At 32.4% G+C, this 21,648-nt stretch overlaps 2 protein-coding genes and 1 non-coding gene across 6 annotated transcripts; 2 read left to right on the top strand and 1 right to left on the bottom strand.

Annotated features, from left to right (window-relative positions):
* The first annotated feature begins 564 nt into the window (after positions 1 to 564).
* LOC146900474 (uncharacterized) lies at positions 565 to 6,949 on the top strand. Of its 4 annotated transcripts, none has more exons than XM_085731253.1 (5): positions 565 to 710; positions 1,081 to 1,361; positions 2,465 to 3,923; positions 5,168 to 5,341; positions 6,421 to 6,949. In XM_085731253.1, the coding sequence occupies exons 2-3, from the start codon at positions 1,106 to 1,108 to the stop codon at positions 2,749 to 2,751; spliced, it is 543 nt and encodes a 180-aa protein (XP_085587379.1). In that variant the 5' UTR covers positions 565 to 710; positions 1,081 to 1,105; the 3' UTR covers positions 2,752 to 3,923; positions 5,168 to 5,341; positions 6,421 to 6,949. The 4 variants fall into 4 exon arrangements, with proteins under 4 accessions (XP_085587379.1, XP_085587378.1, XP_085587380.1 ...); XM_085731252.1 differs by having other exon boundaries at positions 5,168 to 6,225; XM_085731254.1 differs by lacking the exon at positions 5,168 to 5,341.
* Positions 6,950 to 10,396: 3,447 nt separating this feature from the next.
* TRNAL-UAA (transfer RNA leucine (anticodon UAA)) lies at positions 10,397 to 10,479 on the top strand. Its single transcript has one exon. It is a non-coding gene; the product is annotated as a tRNA-Leu (tRNA).
* Positions 10,480 to 11,525: 1,046 nt separating this feature from the next.
* On the bottom strand, positions 11,526 to 20,675 carry LOC146900472 (arabinosyltransferase XEG113-like). Its single transcript, XM_085737714.1, has 13 exons — positions 20,331 to 20,675; positions 18,691 to 18,981; positions 18,346 to 18,551; positions 17,926 to 18,031; positions 16,958 to 17,214; positions 16,649 to 16,784; positions 16,309 to 16,403; positions 16,155 to 16,208; positions 15,664 to 15,777; positions 14,694 to 14,792; positions 14,475 to 14,594; positions 12,204 to 12,290; positions 11,526 to 12,088 (listed from the first exon to the last, which is right to left on the bottom strand). Exons 1-13 carry the CDS (start codon positions 20,503 to 20,505, stop codon positions 11,921 to 11,923), a joined length of 1,908 nt encoding a protein of 635 aa, XP_085593840.1. The 5' UTR covers positions 20,506 to 20,675; the 3' UTR covers positions 11,526 to 11,920.
* Positions 20,676 to 21,648: the final 973 nt, after the last annotated feature.

Below are 21,648 nucleotides of genomic sequence, written 5' to 3'. Positions count from 1 at the left end.
GAATCCAAATACACAATAACAACTTTTTTAAATAATAATGTATTAATATATTTTTAATCAAAACTTTCACAAATACACAAAAATATAATTGTATGTGATTTATAGAAGCGTGATGCTAATTAATGTTCTTGGGACACTCGTAAATAGAAAAAAATTTATATTGAAAAACAATGTTCTTTACACTTTTAAAAGTTTAACTACAAAAATTCATTTTTTTTAAAAAGAAAATTATAATAAAAAGAGCATTCTTTATACATTAACTACAAAAATTTCAAATCATTTTATTTTATTCCCTAAAAAAAATCATTTTATTTTATTGTAACCCAAAAAAATCTCCTTAACTAGTGTTGCATGTAGGGACACTAATTTTTTTTTTGAAAGACTTAAATTTTTCTTTATTGAAAATATCCAACTTGATAGAAATAATATAATATCCTCAAGAAAATTTGACCTCTAACCAAAAAAAGAAGTAGATGAAGATGAATACATTGTTCAATTAAAGGTTCCCACGTGTCACTCTATGACAACGACAATTGGGCGCGTTGATGACGCGTAGTAAGAATGCTTAACGCGGTATTTGGTTCTGATCCTCTCTCTTTTTGTCTCCACTCAATTTACGCTATACTATACTATATATATTCACACGATCCCTCTTTCTCTCTTCTTCCATTCCAATTCTCAATTTCTCAATTTCTTTCTCTTATTCGAAGGTTAGTTCCCTATTGTTTTTTTACTCATTATCATCAATTTTATAGCTTCTTTATTTCCATTGATCATCATTGTTAGCTTTTTTATTAGTGTCTGACACACATCTGATCGAAGGTGTGTCTGATATCCAACACCGACACGACACACTTAAATCATTGCGTCTTATATCTGACATTTCTGATTGAAAGCATGTCTGATGTTCAACACGACACTGACACATCTAATTGTGTTTAGTCAACATTGATCTGTAATTTTTGCATTTGAACAAATTTGTCTTGGATTGGATTAGGGATTCAATATTTCCATGTTTTGTGTTTCTTTGTTTTTATAATCTGATTCTGTTGTAACAATTTGTAATTTTTGGATCATCAGGTGTTTTTTTAATTTGGTTTGAAAGATGGGTGGTGGTAAGGACAAACATGATGAATCTTCTGACAAAGGGGTGTTTTCACATCTTGCTCAAGGTATAGCTGGTGCTGCTGCACATGGTGGACATGGAGGACATGGTTACCCACCTGGTGCATACCCTCCACAACAAGGTTATCCACCTGCTGGGTATCCTCCACAACAAGGTTATCCTCCTAGTGGATACCCTCCACAACAAGGGTACCCACCTGCTGGTTATCCTGGTGCACATGCTGGTCAACATGCTGGTATGTTGCCTTTCAAATTGATTTTCTATTGTTATGGTATGCCTTGTAGTTACTAATCATTACAATCTATGAAACACTCACACACGTGCATTGGACACTGACATCGATAATAATTTGAAAAAATGGAAGTTATAAATGTAAGCACGTGTATAGGTGTCAGAGATTACAATTACCTGACAACTTGTATATTTGAATCCTGATTTTTGTTGCAGCTGCAAATTTTGTCAAGTTGCCTACTTAGAAGCATATGAATTAGCTATAGTGAAATAACAAAATAACAATGTCTTTTAAAACTACATAATCCACCATACCGAACTAGCCGTGAAACCACAATTCACATATAATGATACTTACATACTAATCGTGGGAGTTAAATTGTAAGTGGTAAAAAAAATTATCGAATTTGTTAGGAAAAGGATAAATGAAGATTATACAACAGAACAGGTCCTTATTTTGTTAAGGTTTTTAGTGAAATTATGGTGTCAAGTCCTCAATATTGGTTTGTTGCTCGTCCCATTAGTTTAGGTCACTCGCTTTTGTGAATCTCTATAAACTACATCAAGTGGTATCAGAGTTGATGGCTTGAATATTTGGAGACATAGCCCATTATTCTGATAGGTAGCTGGTGACTCGAGTATTTGGCTTAAAATGAGTATGCAATGTGGAGACTCAAACTTTGGCTTAAAAGAAACACTCAATGCGGAGACTCCAACTTGGAGGGCTCCTGCACATTGGCTTGAAATGGACTAAATGAAAATGATACAAGAGAATTAGACTCATCCAATGTGTTGATTTTTTGTCGTGATTTGTGGTTTACTGCTTGTCTCATTGGTGGATTTTAGGCTCCCTTGGAACTCTCAACAACTGATTATTTTGCCTAAAAAGATTTCATAAACTGAGACTTATTGAATTTGATGGTGGTATTTAGATTTGTCGATGTCTTCTGGTGACGGTTTTGCACTCGAAGCATTTCAAATTTATCTGATCTTTGAAGCACTTTTTTCTTGATTAATTGATGAACTGTTTGAAACTCTTTTCTGCTGTCTATGTTTTATACCAAAATCATTTGAACCTGCTAAGTTTTCTACTGTTGTTATCACCAGGGTCTCATGGACATGGCGGTATTGGAGGAATGCTTGCTGGGGGTGCAGCTGCTGCTGGCGCTGCTTATGGCACTCACCATGTCTCCCATGGTGCTCACGGCGCTCACGGTTATCCAGGTGGCTACCCACAGGGCGGATATGCACATGGTGGCAGTCACATGGGTCACATGGGCCACGGAAAATTCAAGCAGCATGGCAAGTTCAAAGGAGGAAAGCATGGCAAGTTCAAGCATGGAAAGTTTGGCAAACATGGTGGAGGCAAGCACGGGTTCAAGAAGTGGAAGTAAATAATGTATATGCAATTATGACTCTACAGCTTCTTAATGCTTGCTACTTCATAAATAAACTATACTTCTTATGGTGTATGTTCATCATATTAGGTCCCTTGTTTTTGTTTTTTTTCTTTCTTGTTTTGCTACTAGTGTTCTTGCCCGTGCGACGCACGGGTGGAAAACGGTTGACATTGGACTGCACCTCGTCCACATTCTACATGACACATGATCACAATTTTTTTTTAATCAGCAAAATTTTATTAAAAACCAAGTATCTGCACAAAACGGACAGAGACCGATGTTACAAAAAGTACAAACTAAGGCGCCGTATATAGGCGGAACACCCGAAAACAAACACCAACAAAGACACTCGTGCGACACCCATAAGGACAACACCCACCAAAATAAACATTCCCCTAAAACTGACTCCTATACTAACCAAACACATGATCACAAATTAATATTAAGTGCATTACAGCTAACGACAGGCCACATACTCAACGACGTGCACACCACACAGACACAAAGCGTAGAACACTAAAACTTAAAAAAAAAAATCGACATAATATCCTTGCATCAATTCTCGTATTTCAAACGTGTTATCCAACAACAATTTTTCTCCTAGAACATATTCATTTTTCTGGATTAGATAAATGTTTGGTCCCTAAAAAATATAGTCAATTTCATTTTTAGTCCTCATCATAAAAAACGTAACATATTTTGGTTCCTATAAAAAAAAATTCAGCACGTAGTTTTAGTCCATATTAAATTAATCATTTTTTAGAGGAAAAAATGATATAAGCTCAAGGTTTGCAATTGTTTTATTTATTAATCCAATAAAAATACAATTTTGCAAATATTGCTATTCACACCAAAACAATTCAGCCCATCTTATCTCTTCCTCATTTCCTGAAACCCCAAGACAATTCTAACGCTTCATTCTCCCTTTGAAGCGTCGCCGGCCCTATGCATCGATGAGTTCGGCATCGTTTGACCAAAATACATTCATTTTCTTCATCTCCACAACGATTCTATCACGAAAGAGCCATTTAAGAAATATGGGTTTTCGCTTTCCATGACGTTTCCAAGTAGCGCCGACCCTGTGTCGTCAATCCAGCACCGTATCACCATTCATCTCCTTATTCTCTGCAAAACCCATAGAAGACTGTACCAACTGAGCAAAAATGGTAAATCCTAAACTATTTTCAGTTCTCTTTCTCTAGTTTGGTTGGTCTGCATGTCTCTTTTTTATTTTCTTTTACTTATATACTTGTTTTAGTTTGTTCGGTGTGTATAAACTTAAACCCCCAAATCTCTTTTTATTTAATTATTTTTTTATGAAATGTATTTATGTTAGTAGGGTTAAATTTCTATCCAACAAATTATCTTGCGATGAATTTTGAGAACCCACCATTACTCTTTCGATAGCCAAGCACTTTTTTTTTCCTTCACAAAGGAGCATAATTACATTTCATGCTGAACTGCTATGTTATACTTGGATCTAATTGAATTAGAAAGGGCTTTAGAGTTTTGATTTGTGAACAATAATAACCCAGAAAGAGAATTTGTGATTTGTGTGAACTATATCAATTTTTTATAAGAAAAACATTTGGTGTGATAATTGAAACATCTAAGGAGTTTTGGCTATTCACTATCAATTCAAAGATTCATTTTAAATTAAAAATTAGTTATACTATTCTTTAATGCAGCTAAACTGATATTTTGTTGAAGAAAAGTTATTCTTGTTAGCCAGATTGCATTAAAAAAAGTAATGTCCCAACCTTTTCTTGAGACCTTGATCTCCTTTCCTTTCAAATTAAAACCTAATGATCTTGTATTTGTTTGTTGCTTAACCTGTTTCTGGTGCTCATTTATGTATAAACCTCTAATTTCCAATTTCTATTTTGAACTCTAATATTGTAATCTGAAAATAGCATATTTCGTGATAGAGAGTGATGACTTTTTCGGAAGCTTTTAGTATTGTTTTATTGTTTTTTTTAATCCGATTTGCGTCATTGTTTAATAATTTTCTTCCTGTGGGTGTTCCACTATTAACAAAATAAATTATCATGTGCAGGAATCTCAAAAGTGTGTTTTAACAATACTTTATTTGTGTTTTACCCACATGAAAAAATATTTTATTTTCACTCACACTCCACTACACGTTGAACCATCAAGAGTTAATAAGTTTAATTCACTTTCCACTGCACATCCAAAATAAACAAAAAACTCTAAAAAACCTTTAAGATGATTAATCATTTTTTTTTTAATTACTGAAACAAAAATGAGTAAGATGGCAACATGGTATGTTATAATTTCTTGTTGAAGAATTAATTTATTCTAGACACATGTTTAGTTACATTGATAAAATTATAATTTCTGGAGACATCTTATTGCTGATGCTACTTTCTTAATCTACACAAATCTGCAGGTGATCATGTTCCTGTTGACATGCTTGCTTGGCTGCTACCCAAACACTTTGAGAAACTGTCTTGATGGTGGAGCCACCAAAGGGTTTGGATAGCAATTTACATGTTTGATGGGCCTGCTGAAGGCACTATTTACATGCTTGCTAGGCTGCTGTCAAAATACACATTATCACTATGTAAGTAAAAAAAATGAAAACATTTGTGTAAATTGTTTTAATGAATCTCTTGTTTAGATGAAAATGTTGGCTTTTCACTTTTGAGTTACTTCTCATTCATTCACTTTATTAATAACTTTCTGAAAAATCTCTGTGAAGTAACTTTCTGTTTTTAATAAAGCTTTAGACTTGCCTCTTCATTAAGATGTTATATCTTAAACTTTTCGATTTAGAGAAGATCTATCGTTTGCTTTCATAATAAATTAATGATGGCCTCCAACTGCAAAAATGAAGGGGATGATAGAAATTTTATGAATGCCATGAAAAGATGTATACCATAAATTTGATGATTACCTTTGAATATGTGAAAATAAAAAAGCGAAGATGTATACCATAAATTTTATTCTGCATGTGCAACATATATTGAGAATAATTAACCTGCATTTCCACTTTTAAATTTGAAAATAATCAACTTGCTGCATATATTGAAATTTTTAGTATTGTTTTCTTTTGTTTAAACATGGTTGTGCTATGTTCAGATTAATGTTCTCTTTTTGTGGATGATAAATTTTGAGGTTAGAGAAGTAAAATATGATGAATACATACAATTAGGAGTATGAAAAAGTGAGGTAAGTGAGTAATAGAAAAAGTGAAGTAAGTGAGTAATAAGAGAGTAGTGCTATGGTAAACTCCATTCTCAAATCCGAAGAGCATCCTCCCATTTTATTTCATTTGTGTGATTCAACCTTTTCTGGGATTCTGGTACATTGAGAAACTATGAATGAAGGATCTGCCAACTTTGCATTCAGAAAACTCAAGAAAAGCCTTATAGAAATTAGATTTTGAATATACAAAAGGTAGATGTCACCTTGACGATTCACTTATGCTGCCGGAAAAAAATGAACGTAAGTTAATAGTTACAATAACTTATACATGTGCATATATAAATTCAGATATAACTCATGCTGAGTAATTTTTGTTCTCTTTGAAGCAAAAAAGTAGTAAAATATATCATGATTCATTTTGTGATTGACATTTATGAATTTCGTATGAATGAAGTATTTTCAATAATTGTTTTCTTATCTTTTTTTTTTTGGCAGATTGCATACAAAATAAAGGTTTGAAGGGAGAAAAGGATCAAGTAGATAGGAAAGGTTGGAAACATACCTGTTAATTTTGGAATGGAATGGAGAAACTCACCACAATGGAGATGAACACCAATGCAATGGACAAAGCTATTTATAGACTTTTTTTTAGAGGCTATATGAATTTTTGTAGTGCTAAAAGGTTGAAAAAATGGAATAAAATCCCACAAAATCTGGAAAGTGTTTTTACTTTGTGAGGCTACATTCACTTTTTCAGCTGGAAAGTGTCCTTACGTTGTCAAGTTGTCCTTTTATGTCTGCCAAAATTTCTTCCCTAGCAAGTAATAACCCACCAGAAATGGAGATGAACAGGAAAAATTAGGCAAAATTGGCTATTGTCTTTTGTAAGATTTATTGATTTCAATGCACTGGATCCTTTGAGCAAGTCTTGAGGTATTGGCTTACTGCTGACCGAAGTACTGACAAATTGATGTGTAATAGCCTTAATGTGTTTTGATCCTCATTACATGTTTCATTGAACTCATTTGATTGTTTTTGTAGTTTTCTCAATATGAACTGAAGTTTGTTAATGGAAAGTGAAAACCTATGTGATCATGTAAAACTTAGCGGTGTTTATTCGAAAAGATATGCTTGATGAAAAGCATCTCATGTTCATACGATACAATATATCTTGTCATGTCTTTGAAAATTTATTTTAGGGTAATTTTATGCTTTTTTTGTCTTCTTAATATGGCCACTTTGGACTCTTAGAGCACTTTAATGGTGAACTTTACAAATAGTTATTTCGTGGGTCCTATTGTTCCACATTATCCCGAAGTTACTCACCATTTTTTATTGAGAAAATTACATTTACCTCCCTTAAGGTTTTGCTTAATGACACTCACACCCCTTCTAGTTTAAGAAAAACATTTACCTCCCCTCATGTTACTCTATTAGTCACCGTTACCAAACTTTCAAGCTTCCTTCCATGGCACCTCTAAAATTGACACCCAGTCTCATGTTCCTTACAAGAAATCGAAGAAAAATCCATCATATTTCCTCAAATCAAAGCATAGCAATATGAGATAAAAAAGATACTATTTTTAAATTGGTAGATTCATAAATCAATTTGTCATGACAAAATAAATCAATTAGTTGAATAAAGATTACCATCGAGAGATTTATATTTGCTGTCATGTGCTATAGTCATATTTTTTGAGTCCGATTTTCTTTCAAAATTTACAGGTTCATCATCTTTATTGGTTGATCTGCATATTTACAAAATTCAATGAATAGGAGAAAACAGAATTTAAAGTGCAACCTGGTTAAACAAAAGTCAACTTGGAAGAGTTCATGGTAGTAGTAGGAAAGTTACGAGTTAACGGTGTTAAAGTGGAAGGGTGTTGTTTGTTAATTTGAAGTGGAAGGGTGTTGTTTGTTAATTTGATAACAAAAATAAAGGAGGTTTGTGTTTAGTTTAAAACTAGAGGGGGTGTTTGTGCTATTTAACTAAACCTCAAGGGAGGTTAATATAATTTGCCATTTTTTATTTAATGGTGAACTTTATAGAACTCATATTGAGTTCTATATTTTCGCATGTTGATATTATATTCATTTCATATTTGATTTTAAACCGATGCCTTTTAGTCTTTCACTCTAACAGTCCTGATTGATATTTTGTTCATATAATTTTCGGTTGCTAAAGACTCTTTGATTAACAATTCACAAACTCTTGGGTGGAGTTTAACGCGGTAACTCATGTTTTAGCTAAAGCTGGGTTATCAGTTAGTCTCATCGTTTATTTTAAAATCCCTCTTTGTATTACTGATATTATTATTAATGAAATATTATAAACATCTTTCTTTAATAAAATATTAATATTATATTCCTATTTGGTTTTATTACAACTGAAAATAAAAATTTAATTACTTTAAATTAAAATTAATATTCAAAAAAAATTGAACTTAATTTTTATTGAAAATTTTAAGGAAAAAAAATTAACATTTAGTGTGTGTGTGTGTGTATATATATATATATATATATATATATATATAATTAAAAATGACAAAAATACTTAACATCAGCATCCAATATAATTAAAATTACAAAAATATAATTAAAATTAACATTTAGTATATATATATATATATATATATATATATATAATTAAAATGACAAAAAAAAGAAATATTATCTATACTCCATGAAAATGAGATAACGAATCAATGGATTAATTTTTTATTATTTCAATTATACCCTTAAAAAAAATTCCTAACTTAAAGTTATATTGTTGGTGTTATTAAAAAAGATAATAGTTTATATTATATTTGTCAAATTATTGTTGTCATTGAAGAGAAGGGAGTGCAATTGAAGCTCGGGGAGTGTAATTTACCCAAAATATAGTTTGTTACGTTTGATGCGATTTGAAAGTCATAAATATTTGTACATATAATTTTAATTCAAATAATTTTTTTATATAAAATACCGTTTATAATTTACACGCGTTAGCGAAATAAAAAAAATAAAAAGACGAACACGTCTTTTCGCTAGTAGGAATAAAATAAATATAAATTGCAAGGGTAAAAAATGAAAAATAATTATTTCCGACTTATATCCTCTCTTTTTCTCTTTTTCTCTCCTGGTTTTACTTTGGTGTCGTTGGCTTTTTGTGCCATTGATGTCTTTATTGTATTTTAGATGAGACAAAATGATTAAAAAAAGTTATTTGAATGAGAGAGCATTATAGGTTAATATGAAGCAAAGTATTATAGTGTCTTATCCAGACCTTTCTAATTAATTGTCTATTCGACGGACCAACTCATTTAACCCTTTTTAGATGGAATGAGTTCATGTTTCCGACTCTATTGACCCACTAAAAATACAAATTAGCGAAGGAGCCAAACATGTTGACCGATCAAACCATTAAAAAATGATAATGTTACACGAACATCCAATATCAACAACCACACTGTATGTATATACGATTTAGTGAGCTTTTTTTTTTTTTTCAACTTTTGTATGCATCTTGGGATGCGTGGCCAGGAAAAATATGAGTATGTGACCTCATGAAATGGTAGGTTTTCAAATACGGTTGTACATTTTCAGTTGTTCAAATAACATCCCCCTTCAAAAAACTCCTTTTAGAAAACTTTACCTTATGCCCTTATATTTATACTTTCACCCTTATATTTCACTTGAACTACCTGTTTTACCCACCTATATAAAGTTATAAAGTCTCTTTCACATAATCGATAAACATATTGCAACCAACATGTGCTTGCTTAGACTTTTGCAACCATTACTGACACTCCACCTCATTAGGAGACCATACAATATTTTTCCACAGTTCGATCAACATCTTTTTCATATCCTTCAAGACACACTACATGCATTTTAATCCAACATTTTGAGATGACTTTTTCATTATTCATATTATACCCTTCACTTAAACTATTTTAATTTTATCTTTAGTATAATATTAAATTTAAATAATTTAATTAAAAAATCAATTATATTTCATTATAATAGGAAAAACATAAATTAAACATTTATTTGAGTATGGCATCTCCAAAAAACATATGACCAAATATAGGGTGCGTTTGTTTCAGCTTTAAAAAAAATAGATTTTGAGGTAAAAGAATCTAGAGATTTTTTTTGTAGAGATTTTTAAAAAAATCTATTCTATTTGTGTTTGTTTACTATCCTAAAAATCATTTTTTGAAGATTTGAAACCCTTACACTTGAGCTCCTTGTATTTAGAAAAAAATAGATTTTGGAAAAGCTACTTGGAATAGATTTTCATTTTGAGCCTAAAAATGATTTTTTTAACAAAATGGATTTTTTCAAAATCTAAAACAAACACTACAAAAACAAAAAAAGTGATTTTTTAGTTAAAAAAATAGATTTTTTTTCAAAAAAATCCAAAACAAACGGACCCATAAGGATGCCACAAGATTTAAATAGAAAGATAGGAAGAGAATTAACATCTGAAGCAGGCTTGCCCGAGTGGTCTAAGGGGGTAGACTTAAGACCTACTGCACTGAGTGCGCGTGGGTTCAAACCCCACAGCCTGCAAGAATATTTTTTTTTCTTCTCTTGTTTTTTTTTTTTCATCGCTGCTTTTGTTTACATGGTATATGAAAATTAAATTCACTGCACCTATTTTTTTTGTGTTGGTTTAATGGATGTATGATATGTGCTAATTAGGATTGGATTACCAAACTCTTGATTATTATAGTACTAATGTTTGACCAGCTAAGATTTCATTAACTTACTTGTGAACAACTTGTCCTATTGAAGGCTATCTTTGCTTCACAGCTCATTATGTTGATTTATTTTTTTATATGAAAAACTCTGTTGAATAATTTGAAGAGTAGAATTCTTAAATATTGTCACATGCCTCCCAATCACACTAGATCTGAGTTGTCTAAGATACTTGAATTTTGTAACTGACTAGGGAATAGAAAAGAAGACTTTATTTATCTCACATTAAATATTGCTTGAGCCAATGATATTATGCAAGAACGTTTAAAAAGTCAGCTTGCATTGCAAAAGTGGTTATTATGTGATGTAAAGTTCTTTCATGTGTGTTGTTTTGTTCACAGTTTAAATTTAATTGTTTAAGAGGGGTTGACAGTTGTTGATAATGTGTTTGGAAGAAGGAAAAAAAATAGAGATGTGTCAAATATGTGAGGGTGTAGAGGGTAGAATGGAAAAAATTTAAGGAATGTATTGATCACATTGGTGAGATATTGAAACTTCAACTTGATTTAAGATGTTCCATACAACTTACAAGATGAAATTCAACATATTTGATGCTTGAATGTGCACATATCAATGAGTATTTGCAAAATGTTCATGTTGATAATTATAAAAATGGAAAAGAGAGAAAATATGAGCAACATTCAAGCATCAAATAAGTCGAGTTCCATCTAGTATGAAGCTAGCTTAAGTTTCAATTTCACCAATGTGTTCAATGCACTTCTTAAATTTTTTTCATTCTACCCTCTGATTTAAGAATGAAAAAAATTTAAATACAGAGAAAAATAATATCTAGAGACAAACAAATACCAACTACTTTAGAGGCTTATTTCAAGAACATAACTAATAGCACAAACCAATGGACAATAAAATAGCAAATATTACTTTTTCTGTTCAAATAAAATGTGAAAGAGGGGAATGATACAAATGAATTTGAATGTCTCCAGTATTGTAATTTCTGGTGATGCAATGTAAGGCCAAATGCACCCTCAGAAATTTGTAGGCTCCCATTTCTCCAGTTTGCAATATTAGTAAACTTGATACAGACAAAAAACTTTCTTATTGCTACACAAGAATCAATTGTCTAATCTCTATAAATATACTTTACATCCTTAATGTCGATACTGATTCTTCACTTCTGTGAGTATACAATCTTGGTCTTGACAATTAGGTTCAAACCAAACCACCTTTGGAATTATCTCTTCATTCTCAAATTCAATGTAGTATTTTAACATACATAAACAAAATTTTGATCTCACAAAGGTGGATGGTCTTCCTCAGGAGATTGAGGAGGAATTGCTTTCCATCCAGGTTTCTCATCCCAGTACATGTCATAATATATGTGGCCAATAGGTGTATCCGGCATACAGCACCATATGCCGACATACCGCTTGACGCGATTTCTGAATCTATCTTCCCTTTCCTTTAAAATATCAAATACAATGCAAATGCACATGATAAGTAAAAAATAATTGCATTTACTTTTTGGTGCTAACTCAATGTATAACTTTGAATGGAAAAAAGCAAAATGGCCTTACCTTGTTAGCGAAACCAGTGAAAGCATCTTCCACTGAAGAGAGCTTAATGACTTTTACATCCTTGAATGATGAAAATACTTTCATAAACTGTAACAGAAAGGAGAACAGTTGTGTTAAATTAAAGAACACTAAATTTAGTGCAGATGCATATGTGAAAAACTGCAATTAAGGAATCTCAGCTCCATTGGGACATTATTAAGATGATGATTTCTAAAATCAAGTATCTTTATATTTTCATGTAAAGAACGTAAGCAGTAACCACCCTTAGTTCCATACCACATCCTATGCCATCATAATTTATCCATGAGGTTCAATATGTATCAACAACAATATGACGGTGCATTTGTGCAGCCATATTATTCTTCTATTGTGATGTGTAAGGACAATAGAACTAATGTATGATGCCATGAGAAGTCATTGAAGAGTTTTTTAATTCATTGCTAATTTCTAACATTAGTAGTCTAAGTAAAATCAATATTGCCCCATTAACTTGCAGAAAACAACATCATGTAACCCGAACACTCCACCAACTTAATAAATATGGATCAAAATCTTGAAGAGAAGAATGTACTATTGATGGTGTACGGCCACCAATGAAGAGGAAGTAGCGCAAAATACATATAAAGAACAGTAGTGTCAAACCTTAAATGTATTCTAGACTAGAAACCCCAACACTCACACCCAAACTCTATTCTCAAATATCCCAATGCTCCACCCTATTACATTTCCCTTATCATCTATATACAATCATATGCCGCCTCTAACTAACTGTTTCAAACTAACTAATTCCAACTAATTGGGTAGGTTACCTAATATAACCAAAGTATTCTAAGTGTGTTTCTAACCAGTTCTTTATTGATAAGTCGTAGTTTTCACTGCTTTTGGCATTTTAATTCAATAAAGTCTTGGTAGTTTTAGTCGTATTTCTTGAGCTATTTTACTACAAAAATTGTGGTTTTCATTTCAGGTTGAATATCAAAGAAGCAAGATGGATTGGACGAAGTTTGGACAAGAAAAGATAAAAATGCATGAAGAAAAGGATTCCTCCAGAGAGAAACGCACGGTCCGTGCGTTTTATGCACTAAGGCCGTGCGTTTTGGCGTGTTTATGTCCCAGACCGTGCGTTTTAGGTGCTGCTGGAAGTTGAAAAGTGCACGGTCTGAGCCCAGACCGTGCGTTTTTGCTGTCAACTTTTGCTGTTACAAAACTCTTTGGTTTTCCTTGATTTAAAGCCTGTAATTTCGAGCTTAATGCCTTGTCTTGAGGTTTTAGGCTATAAAAAGGTCCTCCATCAGACTTGTAATCATCTTGGATCATTGAGAACTTACTATACATTTTGCAATCAAAGTTATTTGTGTTCTAAGTTCTTGCTCTTATATTTTCTGCACTTTTATTATTGCTGCACTTTATTTCTCCTGCTCTTTATATTTCTTGCAATTTATATTCAGCCATTTATTTTAATGTCTTTATATTCTATGTCTTTTAATTATTTCTTTTTGTCTACGATAAACATGAGTGAGTAGACTTTCTATGTCTTGGGATTGTTGGATAAGTCTAATGACTAAATCCTATTCAAGCCAAGTCTAGAATTTTGTCTTACTTTAATTTGTTTTCAAATCTAATCTCATTGCTTTTAAAACCATATTTCAAATATTAATCGATGGATCGAAAGATGAAGATTAATATTAGAACAAATGAGATTAGATAAGGTTTGCAAAACATGAGAATAGTTTTGTAAACCTTGAGACCATAAAGTTTAACTCTTAAAAGATTTCAATAGCAATCAACCATGAGAATAGGTTTGGTTGCCATTGAAATACATTTGTGGATTCCGAAAGGAAACATAAAATACATTCGATAGACTTGTCTTTAGAAAGCAAATCTAATATAAGATGAATACATAGGTTTGGATTGTTAGTAATTCGTCATTACGATGAACCAATAATCCCTAGACGCTTCTATAATCTAAATTTAAACCGAACTCTGTTGAACTTCTTAACCTTAATTATTTCAGCTAATCACAATTGAAAAAGAAATCGGTAATTACAATAACTCTCGGAGGAACGATATTTTTACTACTCGATAAGAACCGTACGCTTGTGGACTCATGTCATTTATTCAACGACGATAAATTTATGTGGTAAAACAAAAAAGACCACACACGCGCAAAGATAATCATATCAATGTAATTTATAGATTGAGAAAACTTTGACCAGAAATAAGAATTAAGCATAGTCTTAGATATATAAGCTTGAAAAGAATATCAAATACCATTTCTTCATTGCTATGCTTTGGAAATTTAAGTACTCCTCCAACTGTGGAATTATATGATCCATCACAACCTTGAGTTCCTTCTTTACAGAGCTGAACATCAAGCCATGACTTTTTCACCTGAACCCAAAAACCAAGGCAAAGAAGTTTAAACCAAGTAAATAAATTAAGAAACAAAGAATCCTGTTCAAAGAAACAAGAAATGTGACATTTACCCACCTCCGGCGGCAGAGAGGGATTATCAAGCATTGAATACTCTCTAATACCTATTTCAGGGCCAAATTCTTCTTCTGGTAGTTTTTTCAACATAACATTTACCTGCAACATAGTGCGTTTCCACAGCAACATAAGGAAGTGACTGATAAAAAGACGGGGAAGAGAATACATTCACCCCATGCATATTAAATACCTAAAATCAAGAGACACTATTGAGGTGAATGTATTCTCTCACTCCATGTCTAAATTTTATTTTTTTAATTAATTTCAAGTACACTATTGAGGTAACAACAAGTTTAGACATGAACTAAATACCTAAAGTAGTTTTACGAGATTTTATCGAAAGACACACATATAATAGTTAGAAGTGGTAGGTAGCATGATATATATAAATATAGATAGACAGACACAAGTATTATAGATAAATCTCTTCATTTTGAGCACATTCAAATTTTAAGGTCCATTTCTTTTGTACTACTGAAAAGATAACGGGTGTAAATCAAGTCTATAAAGTGACCACATATTCCACTCCCACACGAGGCTATATAGTTTTATTATCACCACAAACTGAGATTAAATTACAATTTTATTGTTCAATCATTCTTATATAGTTATTCCTCACTAATTACATAGCTATCTAATCATTTTGAAGGGTACTTTTAGAAAGTTAAGAGATGTTTTCACAAACACTGAAAATAACATAAATCATTTCCAAAAAGTGTCATTGAAATACTTATTTGGTTTTAACTTCTCGTTAACTTTCAGTTTTACACAATGTTTACTTGACATGCAGACCACCAAAACACGTCAAAACCGCATGAAACTTCAATACAAATTTGTTATGGATTTTTTGGTTATCAATTGTCCAAACTCCCTATTCCCCAAAAGTATCAAGACCACTGCGTAATTTGCCAGATGATCCAAGTGATAAAGAGAAGTGAAAATAATAAGAAACCATTTAAATAAGGAATACCTCAAATACATGGTCCAAAGGACAGAGAAAAGGTTGTCTAGTCATAGACCCCTCCAAAATACCAGGATGGGGATACCACATCCTATCCAGCCTACACCATAGAGGAGGCACGACCTGAACATGCCCAAAGAACTCGTATAAAGATTAAAAAATATAGAATATATACATTCTTTTGGTTTAGATTAAACAAACTATGTAATTGCAGTAAACATTGCACAGTAAATTAAAGGTACTAGCAATTCTTAAGTCTAATTGAAAGTGTTCTAGTAGTCTTTTGAACATATTTAGTTAGTGAAACCAAAGTTGAAATGAAATAAGTCGAAGTCCGAGTTTGTTCATAGTTTTTACAGGTTTATCATGTAACATGATTCACAAGAAACATTAATTAGCACTGGATACTGGCCATGACAGAGTCAAGAGTTTTGATGATAAGACACTTTTATTCAAAATTCAATATAATAAAATGTACCGTCCCATAAATTAGTTCTTACCAGTGTTCTGTTCAGAAGGGAGGCAATCGCAAGTGCTGTCCTAATCTGTTTAATCTGAAGAGAAAAAAACCACGTGCAACTAATATTACAAAAACGCGACAACAAAATTCCATCAAATGCAGACATGAATAGGATCAGGTCGATACGTATATACTTGGTGATTTATAAGAGTAAAATGTGATTCAATATTGTGCTCCCCGCTTAGCAACAAGCTTTTTGGAATAGATGGCTTAAATGATAACAGACCCCCTGCAAAAGTTCCTCCAAAAGTTAAGGTATTGCAATTTCATGCTACAGAGATGAATAATCAACCACAAGAAGGTATCCGATTTCACCATTATAATAGTATAATTCAAGATTTAATGTTGACAAAGTAGGAACCAAACAAACAAGTACTGACAAACAGAGAAATCGGTCTATTTGCACACGTGCATTAAAAACAATAAAGTGAATGATATGCACACCCAAATTTATGGAGAAACGGGACTAGTTACCAGGAGGATTATAATATTCTGGAGGATCGAGGAATTGCATGGCTTCTCGTAGTCGGTGGCGCTTTCCTTCAGTGCCTCCATATTGAAATGTTGTGTGAACTGCATAGGGCTCCAACCTTAGTTGCTGGTACATAGCCTGCAATCATAAATACAAATTTTCGTATGTCAAACAGGTATATAAATCATTCCTCTAGTCCATTCAAGATCCCTCCAAACAGTTAATTGCATAAAAGAAAATAGATGTACAGCACATAAAAAATAAAGAAAATATTTCAACCAGTTGAAAATTGTGAATTGAAAAGTCCCTACCTGGACAAAATATGTATGTCCACTACAGAAGATACTAGCAGGCAAAATTCCTAGCTTCAGTTTTCCATCAAAAGTATAAACAAGTCCACTATCTTCATCAACAGATGGTCCTAGCTGAGTGTGAAGAATATCATTAAACCCATTCTGATCCCATATCTTGTCATCAGCTAGAAGCATTTCTTTCCATTGCTTAGCCAAAATCTTGGCAGACTCTGTAGGTCTCCAATGGAAAATTCCGATGTTGTAGGCACCAGTAACTACTCAAGGTGATTGACAATTTCATCAATATACAGCTTAAAGAAACAACTAAATAAATAAAACAATATTCACAATGAAATGAGAGATGAAAAGAGGTAACAGGTAAGAGCAATGAATTGGTTACTGAGATTTGAAAATAATATAACCAAGCAGAGAAAACTTTCATCAGGTTTAGAGCAAAAGGTTGCATGCTGACAATTGATTTGCTCATGAATGGTTTTTTATCTAACTCTCCTACACAAGCAAAAGCCCTTTGAGCTTCATGTGCAAACAAGGCACAGGCCTGCCCTACTCAATGATAAAATCTAACATCCATTTGGAAGACTGGGGGAAGCAAGGATATAGTTCTGCACCACACGGAGTCATAGAAGCTATAGTACCTTGTGATGAATCAACTATTCCAAAATCTCAAGTTGTTGAGTGAAAGCACATGGTGGTTCTATAACTACAGTTTCTAATCTAAAGCAAGCCAAATGGGTAACAAAAAGTTTAAACAGATGCCTTGGAACTATTATTTGACAAAAAAGATGACTATTTTTCAAAGAAGCAGCATTTGCATGTCCAAGGATGTCGTTTGACTAATATTGAATTTTTTTTCTCTATAACTCGTCATCTATATGGTACGTGCGGAAAATAAATATGCTACAAGAATTGATATAAGCACAGTGAAAACTGATAACAGTAAGTTCTCATTATAGTATAATATTTACCTTCTTGCCAAATTTCCAAACTGTCATCCACAACTGTTGGAACTACTTGATCACTTGAAGTTAAAATATCTGCTCCTGGATAACGAGCAAGATATGGAAGTGGATTCTGTTTAACAATTTCATAATTGAAAACATGTATTAGGAATGACATATATCTTAGATAATCATATTATTGGCTTGAAGACATCAGAAAATACAATTGTGATAACTTCATACAGCAAGCTATACAAGAATCTTAACAAAATATGATAACTCCATTACATCCATGATAGAGAAAATGAAACATCCTAGTCACTATGAGTTTTACTGCTACTTTTGACCAACATTAATCAAAATTTAAGCAAGCATTGAGCCACACTTCTAACTAAAACAGATTAACTTAAGAAAACATAATAGCATGTATGTAAAATTGAAGGTCACCTTTAACCAAACCATGTCGGTATCACACATCAATACTTCAAAACCAAAAGGCAGTATTGAGTCTAACAGAATAACTTTTTCTCTCCCCATTTTATGAAATGTTGGAGTCCCCCAGCCAACATCTACAGTGCTCATATGGCTGCCCATGTCAAAAACTGGTACACCTTTCCAATATAGTGCCTCCAATAATTTGGTGTCCATTGCGCCTAATAGTTAAGTTTCAAACACATATTACAAAGTTTAGTTAATGGTACAACACTGGATATGCATTTCCATCAACGCATCACTGCAAATCCAAAAACAATACAAAACAGAACAGGATAGAAATTATTTCACGACACTCACCAACAAGAAAATTAGAAACTTCCAGATCTGTCAATTTCTTGACCCAAGTCAGAATAAAATCCATGAATGCATAGTTACCAAACGTCACTATTACAACATTATCTTTCACCCTTTGCTGAACAAGTTCTTTCGTCAGTCGAAAATCCTTCAAAGGCGGCATTTTTTTATTCGAGGGTGGAATGTCCCAAGCAGAACTTGGCCATTGTTTCACTGGTGAAGGAGTTGACACAATAGGCGCCTTTTCTGACTGAGAAATGTTGAGTGTATGATCTATATGGCGAGGATCCTCAGCTGAAAACACATTTTGAATGAAGGTTTTGAATCCAACTCACAATTAGGGAAGAAAGCCATAGATTAAAGAACATAAAACAAGTAAGCACAACCACTATAATATATTAGCTGTGTCATGTATCCATATCAAACAGATCATAGACATTTCAAATATTCCTAATTGTATCTTACAATATATTTTCAGAAAGGTTTTCATACCCTACATTTCATGGACATTTCAAATATTCCTAACTGCATCTTACAAAGCTTTTTTAACTTCTATTTTATTAAACTATTTTACCAATCCAGATGAAATTATTGCAATAAAAGTGCCTTGCATAGATAGACAGTTGATAGTTTTTTTTATTGCTAAACATCTTATTGTCGCAAACTATCCAGCAACTTTGCCAATGACTAATCTCTGTCTAAAAATCTGGTTGATCACCTTTAGCAAGGTTTCCCCTTTCAACCAGTGTTGTCAATTGCAGATAGCGGACTGTTAAAATTATGCTATACAATAGTGCTATAGCGCCACTATAGCTGCTATTCGACAACATTTTGTACTAAAGAACGTATCGCAGAACAATAGTGGTTTGTCCAAATTCTGCTGCGCTATAGAGTCACTATAGACAAGGCTGAAACCCAGAACCTTGCTCAAGAGATCCAAATTTAGTTCCGCTCGGAACCTTTCTAGAGTTTACAACAACAACAACAACAACAACCAAGATTTATCCCACTAACTAGGGTCAACTACATGGATCAAATCACGTCATAATGTTTCATCATATACCATATTTGGATCCAACTCATTAATCTCTAAATCTTTCCTAATAGTTTCACTTATAGCTTTTCTAAGTCTTCATCTGTCTCTTGTGATCTGACTATCCTCCATCTGATCCACTGTCCTTACTACAAAATCTAAAAGTTTTCTCTCTAAATGCCTAAACCACCTAAGCCTATTTTCCACCATATTTTCTACTATAGGTGTTACCCCAACTCTCTCTCTCTCTCTAATGTTGTCATTTGTAATCATATCTCGTCTAGTCATACCACACATCCAACAAAACATTCTCATCTCCGCTACACTTACTCTATTTTCGTGTTTATCACCAAAAAAAAAAATGTAAAAAAAGAAGTTTACTTTCCTTTTCTAACAAGAATTGAATAAAAAATACCATAGCAGAAGAAGTAGCAACTCATCAAAACTAATAAGTACATCATCTACAATTTAACTAATTCTCCACACTCCATAGCTCAAATTCAATTACATATATATTAACACAAAAAATTCATCATCTAAACAATATAAACAGCAATTAAGATATCATTAATGAGAGAAGAATAAACAGAGTGAAAACTGAGAAACGTACTGGAGATGGAAGAAGAGAGCCATGCAGAAGATTGAGAAGCAGGAGTGTTACTAGAATAAATAGCAGAAAAAACATAGAAAGATGAAACAACAATTCCAATGATAACGACAGTGTAGATCGTGAGGAATAATGGTTTTGATTGTGTCACTTCCTCACAACCATTTCTCCAAGCCATTTTTTCACAATAAACGACAGTGTATTGATATCATTGTAATCTTTGTCGTTTAAGAAGAAGAAGAAGAAGAAGAAGAAGATAATAGGAAACGTAATTGATTTGAGAAAGTGGTATTACGAGGAGGATGTTGTGAAATTGGTACTGTTGTTATGTTCTTGGTCAACTTGTCTGCTTTCTCAACATGGACATTATCATTATTATTGTTTTGGTTCTACAAACATGACATTATTCCAACAACAAAACTTAATCATTCATATTTTTAAATATCTATTAACAAAAACTATAAAATATTGACATTTTAAAAATATATAAATCAATAACATGTTATATATAAACATTTGTATTTGCATATTAATAAAAAAAGTTACTCACTCCGTTTCAAAATGAGTGTCGTTTTAGGCTTTGACACACAAATTAAGAAATGGAATGAAATAATCATTGGATATAACGCTTTTACTAAACTGCCCTTACTTTATAAGAAAAAGATAAAATTAAAGTTGCATTGAAAATTGTGTGAGAGAAAAGTTGGAGAGGGTAAAGTTGGAAGAAAAAAATTAAAGTTGTATTGGAAATGTAAAGTGACATTCATTTTGAAACAATTTTTTTTGGCTAAAGTGCCACTCATTTTGAAATGGAGGGAGTAGTTAAGTAAGTTAGGCAAATAATGTATTTGGTCAAAATGTAACATCTTTATTTTAAAGAAAATGAAATATTATTTTATTAATCAATACCAGCAAAACTTTTTCAACAACTCTATAATTGGATTTGGATCTGTGCTTGCTTTTTATATTCGAATTCTGCTCTTTACCCAAACGGTTCTGCTCATTCCCAAAGTAAAAGTCCAAAATGCCCCTACGCATGTTAAAATGCGTTAGTGTATTATGAGTGTCTCTGAAGCCCCGATACTTCAAAATGGATGACGTATTGTATCCCTTGCGTATCCTGCACCGATACCTGCCCGATACTTTCCGATACGTATCCGGAGAGTATCCAAATATTAAATTTTATTTTTAAAAAAAATAATTATCCGATACTTTCCGATACATCCCGATACTCACAGATACTTGTGTTTTTTATATTATTTTGATTTCTGTTTTTTTTAAATAAGAATAAAAACATTATATTGTACAAGTTAGTTACATG

This window comes from Medicago sativa, chromosome 8, assembly GCF_051527215.1.
Source record: "Medicago sativa cultivar Bolivia chromosome 8, Bolivia_mono, whole genome shotgun sequence".
Classification (NCBI taxonomy): domain Eukaryota; kingdom Viridiplantae; phylum Streptophyta; class Magnoliopsida; order Fabales; family Fabaceae; genus Medicago; species Medicago sativa.
Note: the sequence above shows the minus strand (reverse complement) of the source record. Positions and strands in the feature narration are given on the sequence as shown.

What these genes read in the sequence shown, in the direction of transcription:
- LOC146900472 (XM_085737714.1), bottom strand. Translation starts at nt 20,505, where the DNA reads ATGGCTTGGAGAAATGGTTGTGAGGAAGTGACACAATCAAAACCATTA. An exon ending in GCTCTCTTCTTCCATCTCCA is followed by an intron (nt 18,982 to 20,330) that starts GTACGTTTCTCA and finishes ATGTGTTTTCAG; the next exon opens with CTGAGGATCCTCGCCATATA. An exon ending in CTTTGGACCATGTATTTGAG is followed by an intron (nt 14,793 to 15,663) that starts GTATTCCTTATT and finishes ACTATGTTGCAG; the next exon opens with GTAAATGTTATGTTGAAAAA.
- LOC146900474 (XM_085731254.1), top strand. Translation starts at nt 1,106, where the DNA reads ATGGGTGGTGGTAAGGACAAACATGATGAATCTTCTGACAAAGGGGTG. An exon ending in ACATGCTGGTCAACATGCTG is followed by an intron (nt 1,362 to 2,464) that starts GTATGTTGCCTT and finishes TGTTATCACCAG; the next exon opens with GGTCTCATGGACATGGCGGT.